The 19,730-nt window shown below is 36.0% G+C and overlaps 1 protein-coding gene across 1 annotated transcript in view; it reads left to right on the top strand.

Moving 5' to 3' along the window:
* The window catches only part of PCSK5 (proprotein convertase subtilisin/kexin type 5), a 251,843-nt gene that overhangs the window by 222,550 nt on the left and 9,563 nt on the right, over positions 1-19,730 (top strand). Inside the window, exons 25-30 of the mRNA XM_035558486.2 lie at positions 2,319-2,361; positions 3,161-3,303; positions 4,540-4,740; positions 16,076-16,159; positions 16,667-16,862; positions 18,969-19,186. Coding sequence (XP_035414379.1) covers positions 2,319-2,361; positions 3,161-3,303; positions 4,540-4,740; positions 16,076-16,159; positions 16,667-16,862; positions 18,969-19,186 — 885 coding nt within the window. The remainder of the gene's footprint in view (positions 1-2,318; positions 2,362-3,160; positions 3,304-4,539; positions 4,741-16,075; positions 16,160-16,666; positions 16,863-18,968; positions 19,187-19,730) is intronic.

Below are 19,730 nucleotides of genomic sequence, written 5' to 3'. Positions count from 1 at the left end.
CTTGCTTTCAGATATCTTCCCTGATTGCATTCCTTTCTAAACTGTTGCATTATTCCTCAACAGTTTAAACTCAAAAACTAAGACTATATATAAGAGGTGGTAGAGCTTCCATTTAGTGGGTACGTCTGTAAGAGAAAGAGCAATGTTCAGTAAAGGCTGATAAACAATATAGTAGACAAATATGCAAATGGATTTAGGCTTCACAATCCCAATGGCTGTGTGTTTAAATACCAGATTAGACTATGGGCTGGTCTTGACATGAGTAAGAGACATAACAAGAACAATGTTCCTTGACACTGTAACCTCAATTGCACTCTGAATGACAGAGAAAAAACATATCTTAAAACATAAGTATTTTCAGAAAGTTCACAGTTTCTAATCAGAAAGCCAGATGTATGCCCCCTGCAATCCTTCACTGTTTTAAAAGTTTATTGGATAATAAATCAGAAACTGTAAAATTTCTTCATTCCATTTTAACTCCTGACTATGTACTGGAATCAGAAAAGGGACAGATGTGTAACTTTATACAAAGCTATCAGCAGCAATAAGCAAACAAATTCCTGATACCTGCCATGGTTAGACTGGCATTAACACCCCATGAGTGCTCCTTCACCATCCGAGTAGCATATGAGGCCCATGGGTAACACATTACTTCCACTCACTCAGAAACAATCTAGAAACTTCAGAGTCCCCCTGGTTTTGTTATCAGAAAGGTCAACAAAAAATATTTTTTTCATTATTGCTGGAAACTTAAATGAGACAAAGTTTTCATCATGTTTGCTTTGCTTCTATAACTTTCTGAGATTTTCATTTTTCAAAATTATTAAGGAATTCGGCCCTCCTCCAAAATCTTAGGTTTGAAGAAAGACTCAGTGCTTTCCCAAGTGAAATACAGCAAACTAGCTATTACTATATTTTTGGCCTTCTAATAGGTTATTTGTTATCAGCAATTTTGCCTACACCTGTATGTGAGCAGCAGGGTACAAGAAGGTTCAGAGTGATTAGGCACCTTCTAGATGTTTGTGATACCTTTTTTTTTTCCCTCTTATCAACATGCATCCTAGTCTGAAATCTTAACAAACTATTTTTACTCATTCATTTCTAGATATTTTCTCTTAGTTCCTAAACCAGCTTAAAATGCAGTTGGCTTCAATTACAATTAAAAATAAAAAAAAAAAAAAGAACTCGTGGACAAACCAAAAGTATTTTATCTGGAAGTAACAGAGGACTTCACAGAAAATATTTTCGTATTTTAAGAGTATTTCCTCTTTTAACATAAAACCTAATCCAAAGAACACTAGATTATGTGATCGTTGTTTCTGATTGTGCTCTAAACAGCAAACAGAATATTTTCACAGATCTGCAACATTTCTGGGAAAAGCTTTACACCTCATAAATAAATTGCTAGAACTACTTACAAAACCAAATGCAAGTTGCCTAATAAGTTTACACGTGTAAAGTGTGATTTATTGTATACAAAATTCAAACAGACTCAGTGAAAATTTTGCCTTGTGAGTACTATTAATATCAAAAATAATTTATAGACATTTCATAGTTTATAAATACATTTGGCCAGGTTGTTCCATTTCCTTCTACTCTGTTCCCCTTGGGATACTTGAGAAGGTAAAAGAAATTGAAAGCTAACAGAAGATAGCGGAAGGTTACAGAAAATACTCTTCCCTTCATGTGGGCATAAAGCCATACCCATCATTGTAACAGTTTTAAGAAGTTATAAAGCACTTTTTTTGTTCATTTAACAAAGTTTTTGAATGCAAAAACTAATTTTGTGATGAAAAAGTTTAATAAAAAGCCTTGCCCTCCCCATTATATAGAGAAGTGTTGGTCTAACTTTTAAGATTAAATGATTGCTTACATATTTTTTTAAAGTTTGCTTTTAGACATGCCAAAAATGAACAAATAGGTTGAAACTACAGATTTGGATACTTCATTGTCTCCTTGTATTACAAGTTAGACTTTTTGTCCGACTTGAGCTCCTGGGAAGATTCTGCTATTCAGAACTGCGTTTCTTAATTACTCATCACTTTCCAGGTGACTTGTGCTCAAAAATAAGACTCAAAAGTAACCAGTCACTGAAAAACAAACAAACAAAACAAAACAAAAAAACTAGAACTTGTTTGTGGAGGAGCTTGCCTCCAAAAAATGTAAGCAGAGATTCAGAGAAAATCATGTTATAATTATGACTATAGTGATTTTAATGTAAAAAAATTTAACATAAAAATGGTGTCACAATGCAGCCTTTTAACATTCTCATTCTATCTCTGAATATTATTTACATAATTTCACATTTTTAATTTCAGATGACCCAAGAATCTGCATAGCATGCATTCAGAACTACTACATGTGAGTATAGCTCTTCATGCCTGTACATTTTTTTCTGATGCAAAAATGTGTGCTTAACCACATAAATCTGTGCTGTTTATGTTGTCCCACTCCTTTTAAGTATTGCCTATCTGAGAACAGAAACTTTGAAAAAAGCTTGGGAAATGGTGAAAAAACAGCCAATCATACACTATCAAGATCATTTAAACCTTATGGACTGATTTGATCTTTGCATTTATAAAGAGAGGTATATTGAACAGAAAATGTATACAAGTTAATTAGTGCCTCTGGGTTTGGAACTAGTATGCTCTTAGTATATTGTGCCCAATTCTGGTATTTGCAGTTCAGCAGGCACTTAAAAATTTAAGGAGGTTAAGGAAAGAAAAAAAAAAGTTTAACTTAAATGGAGGGAAAGGAAGAATCCTACTGCTTTTCAAAGAGAGTATTAAGAGATATCTCTGTAAAAATTACTGTGACAGAAGAAATGTTGTTGAAAAGACAGTCAGCTGTAGCACTGGAATATACATTTACACAAGTGGTCATCTCTTTTGACCCACAATATAGTAATTTAAGCAAACATTCATTTTTGTGTATACACTTAAAAAAAAAAAATCAAATTTGCTATACTTAAGAATTCTGATATTAGGAAATATGACTTATTAAAATTGAAGAGCTAACCACAAATGTACTTCAAATAATCCAAATAATTTCTGTTCATTGGGGTGAGAAAAGAGCTTTGTCATTATACCTAGAAACAAACAGAGAACAAACTCATTAACCTCAAAAGAAATTTACCATTTATGTTTACTTTATCTTATAGGTATAAACAGCGTTGCTATAAATACTGCCCAGAAAATACCTACAGAGATGAAAGTTCGCTGCAGTGTAGACAGTGTCCTAGCAACTGTGAGAGCTGTGACAAGGATAAGTGTGACTTGTGTAAGGAAGGCTTTTATCTCTCAGGTAAGCAAAGTAACAAATATGGTATATACCTGGAAGTATCTTAGACATTTTCCTTTTTAGTCTGGACTCAAATTCTCAAATTCACAACTTTCCTATGGCAAACAGAAGAGGCTGGAGGGATTTAACACTTTGCAGAATCAGGTCCTTTGCTTTAAAATAAGATGCCATTTGTTTCAAAAACTCCAAATATTTGGCACTAAATATCCACTGGCTTGGGAGATTATTTTTTTCTTGTTTTGTTTTGTTTTTTTTTGTTTTAATGAATTACCACACTTTTGGTCAAATTAAAAAAAAAAATCTATTTGATTCAGACTGTGTGACAGGAGAGGCTTTTATCTCACAGAAAAACACTTAAACATTTCCTTACTGTTTTTAGGCATATTTTTACTTTGACTTTAATGTCCACATAAAGTAATGAGCCTTAAACATTTTCAACATAACTTAGTTAAACCACAAAGTTTCACATCAGATTCACACAAGACTCAGAATCTCTTAACTTTATTAGGAAGCCATGAATCAAGCAGGTCTGGCTCAGACATGGTGCCAAATAGGAACCACAGGAAATCTTGAGGTGTTCTTTTGCATTGCCTACTGCATGGGTGCAACAGAGGACTTAAAAAGCATCACATGCATGGAAAACTCTGTGGTCACAACCTGAGGTGATATGGTGGTCTACTTTTCTTTTAACTGAAATTGAAGAAAGCACACACACACACAAAAAATAGTATAACAACTTCTAGGGGCTTTGCTACAGTATACAGACGTTTAAGCTGTATCAGGCTTACCTGAGTTTGTCTTTATATTCACCAGCAACTGGAGATTCAGCCAAATCTCAAAATGTGCATATATGTTACATTTTTAGGAAATTCTGGACTTAGGTTTTATAGAGGGCCAATAGAAAAACTGGGATTTAACCAGAGAACTTTGTTCAAAAATTTGGACTTTCATAAGATATGTATTTGCAGGATATAAGATATGGATGAAAACCCACCTGAGAGACCAATTTCAGTGCAGATTGGTTTTAAGAGTTTATGGGCATTGTGTATGCAGCTGAGCTGAATTTAGGGTTCACATTAAAAACATAGTTTAGATATCTAAAAAAAGTTTCAGATATTCTTATATATTATTTGTTTGTCTTAAACTTCCTTGTTGGAGACAGAGAGGTCTACTGGTGAGGTATCTTCTTGTCATGATTAGCAGTTGACACCATGATGCTAGATTCTGTTTCTGTTGCAGGTGACACGTGTGTGGCTGAGTGTGGAGAAGGCTTCTTCAATGATGACATGTTTAGAGAATGTGAACCTTGCCATAGGAGCTGCAAAACCTGTGTTGGGTATAGCTACAAGAACTGCACTGGGTGCAAAAAAGATTTCCTGCTGTCTCATGGACAGTGCCTGAATCCAAGAAATTATCAACCCACTGGGAAATTCTGGGATGGTAAGTTGCAAGAGACCTCTTAATCTTTTCTGTTTCTCTGAGGACTACTAAGAACTTTAGAAAGAGGACATCAAGATCATGCAGTCTGAGTGAAAATACACTTTTATCAGTACATACAATTGTACTGACTAAAAATATTGCTTTGATCACAGACTGAAATTCATCTCCTTGCAAAGAGCATAACATTTTAATATAACTTCTGTGTTCCTTATCTAAAATACTGGGAGTTACTTTATCTGCATAGAAAAGAGTTTAAAAGATAATATTTAAAAAAATAAAAATTATAAAAGATAAGGAACTGGGAGTTCCTATACTGGGAGACTTATAGGTTATGTTTTAGAACAGCTATCTGGACATCGATTCTCTACACATTAGTGAATGTAAGTTGAAGGAAACTAGAAAGAATCAAATGTGTGTGTATAGCGCGTATTTAACAGCATTTCTTGTTTTCAATTCTCTTTCTACATAGACATGCAACACTAAGAGATCAAACACACAATGTAAAACTGTATTATGAGTTCTTGTCCTACCTTGGCTATTTCCATACTTTCACAAAATTATCAGTTCTTTCTTGGTTAGCTCATCTATAGAGTGAGAAAACTATTATTTTCTTCTGAAATAAAATAATGTAATTGGAAGGAAAATGCGTTTGAAATTAAAAGCTGTTGATGAGGATGATTTGTACTATTTTTTAAATTATTTTCCTTTAATAAAACATCTGCAAGTGCATTCCAGTGCAGTCATCTATTTCTTGTTAAGAAAGCATTAAATGAAAAGTCCACTGTACAGTATTTGTCATTCCTATTATATAAGTTATAGAAAGTACAATTGAATGGGTTACACTACCCAATGAGGCCATGCTAATGGTGAATTTATCACCCAGCATGCAAATTAAAACTCATTTGATAGGTAAATTAATTCATTTTAAGTGAAACTTTGTGCACCACAGTGAATCTTGACAGGTTTGCAAGTGACACCTTAAAATGGTAGGTACACCATACCCTCCAACAGAGAGTAAAATTTCCACCAGAGTTTCAATATCTACTTGTCTGATCACAGTAAATAAAGAGAAAAGTAACCAACATAATCCTTTCACTCTTTACAGTCATAAGGCATCAGCTGGAATAATAGGTTCCGTTTGGGGCACAATGTTTAAAGAAAGAAGTGGGTCAATATATCAGGTGAGGAATAACAGTGAGGAATAACAGAAGTCTACAGAAAAATAATATATATATATGTATATACATGTGTGTACATATATATTTAAAATAGAAACTCAGACAAATGAGACCCATGGGACTGAATGGGGAGGCCAAGAGGAACACAATCATAAAGAAGAGTGGAAGAGATCAGGTCTATTTATGTGCAGTAAAGAGGACTTAAAATGGCGAAAAGAAGATTAGATTGGCCTTAGAAAAAATGAGACTTCCAAATGGAATGAATAACAGAGTTAAAGTAGACTCTTTGAGGATGTTTGGGAATTTCCATCGCTACAGGTCCTTAAGAACAGATAAAAAACATCTGATGGGGTGATTATTGAGTGGAGTGAGAGACTATCTTACTCATGGTCCCTTCCAGATTTATTTTTCTATCAAATACAATTTTTCTTCCAATTCCTATGCCTTTATTTGACTCAAACACTTCAAAGAATGGCTATCCTTAGATCTCTATGGCCTTGAATTAAAAATTAATATAGTGTTAAAAAAAAAAAAAAAAGAAAAAAGAAAAAGAAAAAATATTGAACATTTCTAGTCATTGCTTATCTACGCAGAAATGTTGCATCAAAAACAACATTTCTTCACATTAGAAAAAGATCAGAGAGATCTAGAAAGGAGAGATATTAATAAAGAGTTGGTCTCCTCCATGCATTTCATTGTGTTTCATCCAGACGGGTATTTTCCCAATCTGAGTCAGTGTCATGGAAAGAACACAAGAACCATGAATCAGTGTCATGGAAAGAACACATCTGTGGTTTGGTCTAGCTATTGGTTGTCTACTTCTAACACTGTCAAATAAGGTGATTCATTGTCAGTTGTTTTCTTTTGAGCAAGCGGCTGATGCAGGTCTCTACACAGCTTTACTGTACAGTGGAAACATTTTATCTCCACCTTGCCTACTATTTCATTTTCTCTCCAATAGTTAAAGCTAAACTTACTTAGGGGCATTTCATACCTCAGGATATATCTCTCTTTGAGCTATACTGGTTTGAGCATTAATGACTGATCCAAAGCCACTAGTTCCCTGATGTAGTTGGTGACAGGAGTCCAGGAAACCTGGCTGGAGGATCTTCACCTTCTCTTGGGTAGACTCTACAGCATGGCAGCAGCTGTGGCATACAGTTGCTGAAAAAGTGACATTGAACTTGGTGATATCTTGAGCCTTTTCTCAACAGGGAAAGTTTTCAAATAGTAGTACCCTTCAAGTCAAAAATTTAATGATGATGTCACTGTCTTACTGAAGCTACACCCTGAATAACTACATTTATCAACAGTTTATGAAGTTTCTTGCTCAGATACTCTAGGATCATCTCTCTCAAGAAAGTAATTTTAATTTGCTAATTAACAATAAAATCTAAATGATTGGCGTTTTGGCTAGAAAATCACACTTTCACTTATTTCTTTTGCTGATACATTCAAGAGGCAGCTATCAGCTGAGTCCAGATTTCCAACTGTGTTGTCTATATTTGAAAATCCATACTTACGATCCTTAACAAAAATGAAGAAATCAGGAAGGATCAAAATACATTTATTTAACACCAGTGATACCTGGTGATTCCTAGTTAGATTCCTATCACTTGAAGAAGGAGATTCCTAGTTAGAAACTGCATTATAATTCACACTCGGATGAGGGTTCAAAATACCTGGATAATTTTATAAGAGAAAAACAAACAAACAAACAAAAACAAAACAAAACAAAACAAAAAAACTTAACAGAGTTTCAGTATCTGTTAGAATGTCTTCCTTTATTGGCTAAAGTTTTCTGAAAACCAATAAAATGTAGCTGAGGCAGCCACTGTCTTTTACTGCCATGTTTAGCAATGTTCCACAGTATATTCAGTACAGGAAAAGGTAAGATGAAAACCTACCTGTGCTCCTTGAAACTGACAGTCAGTGAAGGTTCGGGCTGGCATAACTATACGGAAAAAGCTCCTGGGACAACAGTTCCTCTCCAGGTCATCTTAAACATTTCTATAGGGTCTCCTCTTTTCCATTATATATTTTGAAGGGGATTATGGGAACTAAGAATTTTATTTATTTCCTTTTTATTTGGATGGATACAAAATCGTGGCAACTTCCCAAGTTTTTCAATTCTTCCTCTGGACAGATCCCCAAATATTTTATCCCAGTTTATATATATTTTTTTTTACTCTTTAGCTTGTTTTACAGCTACTTTGATTGTCTCCAGGGTGATTTTTCTTTGTAAAATATTGTCATCTGTTGTCAAATTTAGTTTCAAAGTGAAGCCTGTCATGCAGCATGGGCACGTTCCATGAAGTTTGTGTGTTTTTCAGGTGATATTAAAATACTTCTATGTTTGTTCACCGTTCTGATGTGGACAAGACCGTGGCAGAGATTTGGCTTTTGGTTCTCATCTTCTCTGCTTATTTATCAATATATATTTTCCACTAGGTGCTTGGTATCCTTGACACATTTACATCAGTGCAGCAGCATGGCACAGCTGTCTCTGAGCTTTGGTGGCCTGACGAGTTGTTCTAATTAAGTAATATGGACCAGACGATTATTAGTCCTCATACTTTGGGGAACTGAGCTGTGCATGGGGGAAAAAGTATGAAATAAACAACCTCGCCCCTGTCATGGGTGGGAGGATGAAATCACACCAAACTCATCCTTAGTATATACCCTACTCCAGACAATGCAGGAAGAAAACACAGCTAGGAAGACAGCCAAAATTTCCAAATCCAGTAGTTTACGTCAGCTTTTACCATATTAGTCTTCTATTTACTTTTTTTCTTCAGAAATGTTACAACAGAAAGCTGAGGCATTAGACCCTGAACTGTGTTTACAAACAATGAAGCCATTTTCCTTTGGCTCTTCCAGCCACATGGATTCAGTGGGCTCCATTGTGGTTTTAGTGATTGTGTTGACTTACCATATGTGACAAAGTGAGTTTTGGGAAACAACAGCTATAGTTTTGTTTGGTTCTGGGGTGAACATAATTTCAAGGGCAGGACAACAGAGCCTGCCATGGTGAAAACAACACAATCTGACTTTCTTTGCAATTTAAGAGACTGGTCCATCTAAGGGAGGATTAAACCTTTGTGGATATGTGGATATAAAATACTTTTTTACTTTTTTTTCTCTGTTTAAGCTTTCACATATATTTTTTTTTTTATGCAAGGATAAATGATAGACCAGTCTTTTGAATATTTTTGAGCATATACAAAAACCCAAAATGTTCTATAAATAACAACTTACTCAAATGATATCAACTTTGAGGGCATACTCTGCTGGGCAAACAGTTCGATTCATATCAGGACTCATTAATAAGTCATATCCAGGTCAGAAATAAGGAAGCAGACCTTGTCTGGTATATAGGCTTTTAAAAAGACGGGGCAAGCCAAGGGAAAAAAAAAAAAAAATCAAGCTCTGTGCTTCTAGCATGAAACATCTGTATTTTATCTCAAGTACCAGATGATCAAATGACTTTGGAAGCCAGGAGACACACTAGTGTAAGCTTTATTCACCAAGTGAACACACACACCCTTTCAACTGGATTAGATGTTTTTCAAATTACAGTCAGGTCTTCATTTTGCCTGTTCACTGTAAATACTGCTTCCTAAAAATTCATTCATTCCTTGGTTACATGGTTTAGTCTACCACATATTTCTGAAATGTACAAAATGAAAAAAATGGATGTGGAATGAGGTCTGTTTCTGATGCAAACACGAAACGGAACATGTACTTCTTTACATGCAGATAATATGTGCTGTAGTAAATTATGCAGTTAAATAGCAGCTGGTTCTGTTTACTATTACATACCACCCCCAATAATGAGCACAACCTCCCACAAGCAGCCATTGACCAACTGCATCAATCTTGCATATTTTCCTTTTCCTAAATATAGAGTAAAACAAAAACAGCAAAAATGCATCATGCTAGAAGAGTTCTGGTTGAAAGAAAACAGTAGCTCAGGCTTCAAAAGGATTATTAAAGTTCTCTGACCTTAATCCAGATATGCACATATACATATGAAGGTCTCTGAATGGGTAAGGAAAAAAAAGGAATGGAGTGGGTAGAAGATAGTAGAGAAATCAGAAGCAGAAGAGAAGGGGTCATAGTCTTACAAATGAGAAAATGTTATGACATTTGGAGCGTAGAATTAGAATACCATGGGAAGAGTTAAAGACCTTTTTAAGCATCATCCAAATGTGAAATTTCAAGTTGCTAGAGGCAAGAAAAAATGATTCACTATCCTATACATTCTTAGGCATGCCGATTTCATATTCTAGCTATTTGTTTGTAAAATAATGCTATGGTTGTTACAAGATAACTAGATTGTGAATTAATGTTTATTGCAGCTTGTGATTTACTTCTCAGCACTCCCATAGTTTCCTTAAATTTACAGTTCACATAAGCCTTTGAAATGGGATAGGGCTAGTATTTTATTGCATAAGTATATTGTTTTCATTATGTTTTATCATGTCTATGTAATTGTAATTACCTTGTGGATATATGTGACATTTTGTTGTTGTTGTTTTTGTCTTTTTATTCTTGACTGTATCAGTGTTTCAAGGCCAGTGCCATGTGCAGAATAAAATCTAACAAACTAGGTAGCATCTCAACTGGATGATATTGAAATCACATCACACTACACAGTGTAAAAGTCAGATAGGTCACCTTCTAAAAGGAATATGCATGCACATTTCCTTCTGCATTCCTCACTGCAGCAACTGTGCCATGGTTCTACACTGCAAAAATACTCTCCTTGTAGAACTCAATGTCTTTTTTTAACTAGAAGATAAGAGCATTGCAATTACAAATGTGCACAAGTAGCTACTTTGATAGCAACTTAAAAATATAAGCTTTTAGGTCCCCCATTTATTCAGAGAAGAGCATGAATATATAAGATCTAAAATGGAAAAAAACAAACCAACTTTTATCCATATGAACACTTACTGCTTGCACTACCTGTCATTAAGTACATTGTCCATAAAGAGTGGGTAGAGAGAACAAGATGGACAGTAAAGAGAGGATGAATATATCTTAGCAAGAACCCTTACAATGCAGTTGTGGCTTTAAACTGATTAAAGGATGGACTGTAAGCTGTTTCAAATGCCATTATATTTAAAGCCGTGACTCTTTAGATATGTTCACTTCTCTGGTTTGACCTCTGGTCTTGAGGTTTTGGAGGGCTTTTTGTGTTGATGTTTTTTTGTTTTGTTTTCCTTTAAATAAGCCTTCAATTTTCCAGAACAACCACTTCTTTCCACACAGACCTAAGTTTTTCACCCTGAATATTTTTGAGAACTCATTTAATCTTTCTTTAAAATCAAATTGAAGAATTCTGGGATACAGTTCAAAGTAAAACCACTTCAGTAAAAAGAAGGGGAAAATGGTGACATTGTATTTAATGGAGCTAGAATTTCACTCATTTTTTTCATTAATTCAGTTTGGAGACCACAGTTAACATCTTACAGCACTAGTTTTCAAGAAACTCTGCCATTGTGTCTTTCATGTCCCGTTTACAAGCTCAGTTGAGAAAAGAAAACTGTTACAGTTTATCACCAGTACGCAGCTGAGCACAACAGAGCCACTCGCTCACTCACCCACAGCTGGGTGAGAGAGAAAATCAGAAAGGAGAAAACTCATGAGGTGGGATAAGGATGGTTTAATAAGAAAGACAGAAAAAAAAATAGAAAGGGAAAAGGGAAAGGGAAAGGGAAAGGGAAAGGGAAAGGGAAAGGGAAAGGGAAAGGGAAAGGGAAAGGGAAAGGGAAAGGGAAAGGGAAAGGGAAAGGGAAAGGGAAAGAAAACAGACAAGGAAAAATCCTCCAAGTGATGCATAACGCAATGCTCACCACCAAGATAATCCTTGAGTAATGCCAACTCACCCAGATTATATTGCTGAGTACTATGCCATATGGTATGAAATATCCCTTTGGCCAGTTTGGGTCAGCTCTCCTGGCTGTGTCCTCTCCCAGCTCCTGCTGCATCCCCAACCTCCTCACCAACAGAGCAGCGTGAGAAGCAGAAAAGTCCTTGACTTAGTGTAAGCACTGTTCAGTAACAACTGAAATGTTGGTGTGTTGTCAGCACTGTGTTCATCACAAAAAAAAAAACAAAAAAAAAAAAACAAACAGCACCATACTAGCCACTGTGAAGAACATTAGCTCTATCCCAAATAAACCAGGACAAAAACAGAATATATATATATGTATACAGAATATGTATATACATATATATATATATGTATATATCAGTTTTCCCCCCAGTCTTTCAGTTTGATATGCCCTTGACTAGACTGAATGGGCAGAGCACTACGGTAGCTGCAGAGCTACAGTAAACCGTAGCTCAAGTAGTGGCACAATAAGATTCAGTTTCTCAGTTTCCATAAAGGAATAAGGGAGATTGAGCTGGATATATGTCAAAGTTGTTACTCATTCTGACAAAGGAACAGGAATCAGTGTGACATTGAGTCAGATTCTGGCCTGAATAAGACTATATAGAAGGCATTTTAGTTTGAAAAACCCAAGGAAGACTGTAAACATAAGGATAAAACTAGCTTGGTAGATCTGAAAAGGTTATAAATTTTAATAAAAAATAAATTTAAAAAATGCAGAACAGTATAATAACAGAATATGATGTTTTTTCAGAGTCACAGAATCACAGAATCACAGAATTGTCTAGGTTGGAAAAGACCTCCAAGATCACTGAGTCCAACCTCTGACCTAACACTAACAAGTCCTCCACTAAACCATATCACTAAGTTCAACATCTAAACATCTCTTAAAGACCTCCAGGGATGGTGACTCAACCACTTCCCTGGGCAGCCTATTCCAATGCCTAACAATCTTTTCAGTAAAGAAGTTCTTCCTAATATCCAACCTAAACCTCCTCTGGAGCACTTTAGCCCATTCCCCCTCGTCCTGTCACCAGGCATGTGGGAGAATAGACCAACCCCTACGTCCCATTTTTAGAGTTTGGGTTGTTAGCAATTCTACATCACAGACCGACAACTTCTACATTTAGAAGTTTCATTTGCAACCAACCATAAGAGCTACAGACTGAAAAGAATTTAAAGGAAAGCTTCTAAGATTCCCAAGTACATAATGGTAGGTTTTGGGGGCTGGGGAGGGAAGGTCAAGCAGCTCACAATGAACTGTGAATTTTGTTTGTCCTTCTCTGAGACTTTTATTCGGCCTTATCTTGCTCGTGTGTAAGGAACAGTGACAGGTCAGAGTAGATGGCTGAAGTCCCTGAGCTGGCAATTCTTTCTGGTAGCCACCAAACTCTTTCCTTGAAGGGAGGCAATTTTGCCAGTAGTTATTTAATTAGTTTTCCTGCTTCGTTAGGCAATTTCAATTGTCATACCGTGCTGAGTGAATTTTGGCGGGTAAGTGGAAGACTTTTTTAAGCCTAAAAATGTCAGTTGAATCTTTCATTTATCACCAGTGCAAAGGCTAAGAAAATATATTTTGCATGACCAATTTTATTGACAGCTTTGCAAGGCTGTTCTTGGTAAAGCTTGTTCTTGGAAGTAGCATACACAGGTTTCTGTAGCAAAATACAAATGTTTTGGAACATTTGTTATGCAGGAAAAATTATATTTAATAATTTCTTCTTATTTATTTATTTATTCAATAAATGAAATCCTATTTCCAGCCAGTAAGAGCCAGTAAGAACACTGTCACAGGAAAAACTAATTTTAACTGTCCAGAATAATAAATACATTAATAATAATAATTAATAATAATAATAATAATAATAATAATAATAATAATAATAAAATAATAAGTTTATAAAAGGTAGATCAATTAATTTTAAAATTTTAAAATTTTAAAATTCTACCAGTCGCCCAGCTGGGTCTTTTAAGGACTTACATTTCGCTGAGAAGCTAAAGCCTGTCTCCCCGGCAAAATGTCAGAAGCACAACTGCTTGTGTACGTTCCCCTCTGGTGGTGACTAGCACATACTGCAGAAAGCAGCAAATGCCGCCAAAGGGAAATATTAAATGGAAGTAAAAGGTACTTCACTGAAAAATTATCTTTATTTTTAATTTTAAGGAGTGAAATGTTTTGAAACAATGAGCTAGCTTAAACATTCTTTAGTGGTAGTTAACAAGTTGCCTGCTTAACTTTATCTTACTGCTATTTATTTTCTATATTACAAAAATCTCTTGCCAGGATCAAGGTCCTTTTTCAATGGCAACACATACTTAAGTGATATTTCTGGCTTGCTTCTTCCTGCACATAACTGGTACTAAATTACAGCACTTAAAACTGTCCAGTAGGGATTTTCAAAGAAATAAAACATAAGCCATAGTAAGGTAGCTGGATTTAAAGCTGTTGAGGAGGAAAATGAAAATTTGTATTTGCTACATATTTAGAAAACGTCATTGACACTTTCAGCAGGAAAATCTTGAAGATTTATCAAAGTGACTGATAGAGCAGCATATGATATAGAACTGCTCACAGGCATCAGGAACAGAGGGTCAGCCACAGTTTTAGAGGCAAAATGAAAGACATCAACTAAAAACTACAAGCCTGTTCAATATATCATCAATTAAGCAATGTTCTGTTTCAAAGATTGCCAAAAGTCTCTGAAAGTAAAAAACTTAGGACATACAGATCTGTAGGAAACCTCTTTAAAGAGCAGAAAAAGGGCAAAGGTTTGCATTCATAACAACAGGAGAACAGAAAACCTAAGTACTGCTCAATTCAGTAAAATTAAGACCAAACATGTAGCTTTTCCGGAATATTCCTTATATTCTTACAGATGACATCAAGAAGGACACTTGGTAATGATTTTTTCAGTAATTGAGGAAAAAGCTCAAGGAAGCTAGGGAATAGTCTCTTTTATTGAGATAGACATGGCTGAGCTCATTTAGCAGTGCAGTTTTCAATAATAACAATTATCGTTACTATTCTTATTACTGTTTCTCCTTCTGTTCTGTGCCATGTTATTATGCACATACCCACTTTTCTACCAAGTGACTCTCTGCTGAGTAAAATGCTCAATGTTTCCCCTTGTAGGAAAGGGATCCACATATGACTCCATTTCTCCTCTCTCTTCCTTTTAACCAAAGCATTTGCTTTTATGAATTTCATTCAAAATGTCAGCCTTTAAAATTATTTTGTCATGACAGTCAGAACAAAAAAGTGAGTGATATGTTATACACTTTTAAGGGATACTGTCAACCAGCCCATCAACTTATAGAAATCACATGTATTTAATTGGCAGGATGAGCTGGGTGTGCTGAGGTGCTAAGCTCAATCTGCTCTTTTTATTACTTTTGGTTTCCAGCAAAATTAGAAGGTTACTGTCTTCTGTCCACGCCCACTATTAATTTTTCATCAAACATTCATTATCCCATTGTTATGTCTGCTTGGATCAAAGTACAGAATTGCACAGTGAGACCTATCATATTCCACAACAAACTTTATGTGTATTTAGTACAATCCTCAAATCTCCTTGGCATTGAATAAATTGTATTCAAAGCATAACCAGGGTCTTAGCTTCCTGCAGGCATAAAAATTTAATTTGACACACAGCCAGATTCTTTCTTTTAGAGGGAAATAGGAGGCAATAGCACTAGGCAGAATGATTTCACCAATCATCTTTCCAGATATTGATATTGCTCCCTTTCCTTCTCAGAGTTTTCTCCCTTAGATACAAAGTGAGGGTGTTCAGCAACCAGCTAGTAGAAAGTCTCCATGAAAATACCTTGCTACAACAAGTCCCAAAAATTTACATACTTTCCAAATCTTCCTGCTCTTAGTCTTTTTGGATTACAGATCAGAAACTGATTTTGGAGCACTACTCTGAAACTAATAACGTTAAGCTAAATTGTTGTCCTTGTTTGCTGTGAGTAGTTCAGAACAGTGCTTTAATGAATCTCTGGATAATATTTATGTTTTACTCTATTACAATTCCTATTTTATTGTTTAAGAGTGTGGAACTGAACACAATCATCAATTTGTCCAAGTTACAGAATTCCAAAAACTCAAACATACATTGTAAATTCAGCTTAGGAAAAGTCATAGGAAACAGCCTTTCCAAGGTGAGGATTCCCTCCCTGTTGAACAACAACAACAGAAACAACAAAAATTGTTGTAAGACTGTCAAAAACAGAACTTTTATTCTTTTCATTCCAGATGAAAATAAACAGTTACAATCTTGTGATCCTTCATGCAGGACCTGTGACAAATCTGCTAAAGTGTGTTCTTCATGTCCAGAAGGTAAGAGACTTCCTCTTCTTTGGGTTTTGCAAGAGGTTAAAATATTTTATGTCTTACACACTTCAAGGGAATATTTTCATTCATTGTCATTCATTCATTGATTGGCAGCTTAAAGCATAGGTAATCAGATAATCAGCAGCTGAAGTTAAGCATCAGCTAGGAAACAAGCACATGCCTTTAGAAATAAGTGGGGGAAAAAAAGTGAAGTGGAAGTTGTACCTATTCTCTTTTTTTGTATTGTAGACGTGATGCAGGAATTACTGAAGAGGGATTTATTCAGGAAGATGTACTAGATAATCCTGATGATTCTTCCTAACCTTAAATTTCAGTGAAGGATGAGCAAAATACTTTGGGAGATGGCTTAGAGAATGTTTTATTCATCTTTTTAGGCACCAAAAATCCAAACTTCCAGGAAGATGAAAGTATTTTTATAGCCATCCAAGACAGGAATCTTCTGGGTATAGTTCTAACTGGTGTTTTTCCCTACCTGGGTTGCTCTTTTGTCAGGAAATTTTCTTATCCATGACACGTGTGTCTCTCAGTGCCCGCAACAAACTTTTGCCAATGTTGAAAGTGGAAAGTGCGAGATGTGCATGGACAGTTGCGAGGTGTGCTCCGACCTCTGGCACTGCCAGAAGTGTCAGGTTGAACAAGACCAGCCCTTCTTTCTCCACAAAGGCAGATGCTTACAGGAATGCCCTGAGTAAGTAGCTCCCGTCACGACTGCTCCTTATTTCCTCACTGTGCTGCTTCTCGTCATAGCTTAGATCCAATATTAAGCTTTCAAGGGAGAGCTTAATGTAACCTTACCTACGAGAGACTACCACAAGGTAAAAGTCATTTTCAGCTTGCCTGAGTAAACAGCATTTTCTATGGTTTAGAGAAGTGAAAACTCAAAAGTAAAACTATATAGGAAATCCTGTGACAGATGGTCCCACTGACTTCAATAAGGCCACAGTGCTTTCAGCTATACTTTGAGGTGACTGGCAGTAAGCCTCTAGTTCTTCTCCTTACCAGTCCTTTTCTCAGAGTATGGGTGTGAACCCACAGGGTGGATGTCTCAGAGTCCTGATATGGAAATATAGTGCCTAGTGAGGGATGTCTCTCCTTGGCTTACATCCCTTGCTTTTTCCTCTAACAAATTAAATTCAAAAAGATTCCCATTTGATTGCAATGGCAATTGATCAGGCACTTGACTATATCAGTTTCTCCTGTTGTCTGTGCTTTCATTGTCAGCATTCGTCACACCTAAATATATACATAAAAACTGTGCTATGCAGTATGAAGATCTTGCTTGGTTACTCTTTCTCTTAAGAAAAATGTCCAGCTTCTGCTTTTCTTATGACCAAAACAAATTCTTTGGCAGTTCTTTCCTGCTAACTTTATCACATAAGTCAATAAGGGTCACTGGAGCAGATTCTGACGATTGTGCTTCAGGGCAAATGCAAAGTAGCTACACTAAAATATACTCTAGTCCAGAAAAATTATATATATATAAAACAAAAACTCTGTCAAAAAATCAAAGTAATATTTTGGTGGCAATATGTTTGTTTTCAGTATTCATTCGCTTCTTTTACCCCACACAGTTTCAGTATAACACAATTAAACCTTTTCATATATCATCACTCTTTTCAGTTGCTATTACCCCCATTTTTTTCCAAATTCCGTGCTATAAATAATGTCTTTCCAGGCATTATTCAGCAAAGTTTACCAGACTTAAACTCTGGTTTCAGCCTCTGACAAAGTTCTTCAGGCTTAACTACTCTCCACTGGGGCAGAGGATTAAGGAAGGATTTTTTTTGGTGTTTGTTTGGAACTTTGAGCATATTGTAGGGGATGGAAAGGGTTGACTTGCTGCACTGATAATTTCTGACAGAGGATGTTGAAAGACTGAGCTAGATGTGTACTTGAGACTGGAACAAGAGAAGAGGCTGAGAAATAATTGCGGAATTATGACAAAGGTCAGGAGTAAAAAAGAGGTAAGATAAGAATAGATGGCAGGAACAGCTCTTCAATTTTTTCTCTAGCCTTTCTCCTAACACATCTCCCCAGCCGGTCTTTGGAAAAGTCACAAGTCACCTCTGGAAAGGAGAGGACTTTCTTCCCCCTTTCTCCCCCCCAGCCAGGGCTATTAGTGTGAAATACATATTCTACATTCTAAGTCAACTTCTTCTGTATTTTTAATCAATGTCTGTATACATATGGATTAACAATCATCTGAAAGCACAGACTTGCTTCTCCCTCTATCTTCTAACATTTTGGTTTTGAAGGTGTAGGCAGATTGGATTGCATCCAGCCTTTTCTTTTATTCCTCGTCTCCTAAAACATGGGTCTACTTCCTTGTTAAGTCTTCTTTATGGCTAATAGTCCCAACATGGGTTGTCTACTGCAGCTCTCACACCACCGATGCCATCAAATGTGCTCTCTCTTCCCTGTCTCCAGCTTGCTGCCACCAGATACAGGTGTTTCTTAGACATTATGGTTGTGTTGTGGTTTTGTTTGTTTGTTTTTTCTTGGGGCAAACCAAGAAAACAGTGGGAAAGGAAGTCCAGCATCCCTTAGAGTAGGTACAAAATGAAGGGAAGGCCTCCCTTCATGGTACTAACATGCAGGTTTTCTTCTTGCAGTCATAGGGGATGTAATCGAGTAGAGAACAGGCAACTGGCTTGAGAAACCTGTTTGATCCACTGAAATGAGTGTGCTGGGAATGTCACATAGTCTCACAAATGCTTATGATTATTACAGCCTGGACTGTTTAATAAATGTACACTGACCAACACTTTGTTTTGTGATTATTTTCACTCAATAGGGGATACTTTAATGATTCTGGGACTTGCAAGGAATGCAGTGAATCCTGTAAGACATGCATGGGAAATGCCACCAAATGTCAGTCCTGTAAAAGTCCTTTGCTTCTGGAGCAGTGGGAATGTAAATCTACCTGTTCTGAGAGACATTTTGCCTTTGATGGAATCTGTAAACGTTGCCCCGAAATGTGTCAGGAGTGCATTCACAGTGAAACGTGCAAAGGTATTACAAAGAACTGTTTGTGACTTGGCTTAAATCTATCTAGATCTGTCTAGAAGCAGACTGATAGAAACACAGACCTGACAAAGGATCTGTAAGAAGAAAAAAAAAAAAAAAAAGAAAGAAAGAAAGAAAAAAGTAAAGTTGTTTCACAATGCTTTCCCTGCTCCTGTAGTCCATCAGAGATTTATGTTTTTTTGATGCTGATTTAGTGTATCCATGCCTAAATACTTACATACACACATACACCACAGTGAAATAAGGACGTTTCTTTTCTAGTTTGGTTGAAAGTTAAATCTCTTTGCCATTTTTGCCAATGACTACTCATGGTGGAGAATGAAACTTCTCTAATGAAACATGTCTTGTAATGCATGATTAGAAAAAGCTTTGATATACTGGTGAATCTTAGCCTACACACAAAAATTTCCAGGATAGTTAATATTGAGCAACCATTCTGGAAAGTTAAACATGGAAGGAAAAGAAAAATATAAACAACATTACTAAATCAAGTACTCATAATAATACTAGCAGCTGAACCCGAGCTTTA

This window comes from Cygnus atratus, chromosome Z (genome assembly GCF_013377495.2).
Source record: "Cygnus atratus isolate AKBS03 ecotype Queensland, Australia chromosome Z, CAtr_DNAZoo_HiC_assembly, whole genome shotgun sequence".
Lineage (NCBI taxonomy): Eukaryota > Metazoa > Chordata > Aves > Anseriformes > Anatidae > Cygnus > Cygnus atratus.
This window is presented reverse-complemented; position numbering and strand designations above follow the sequence as displayed.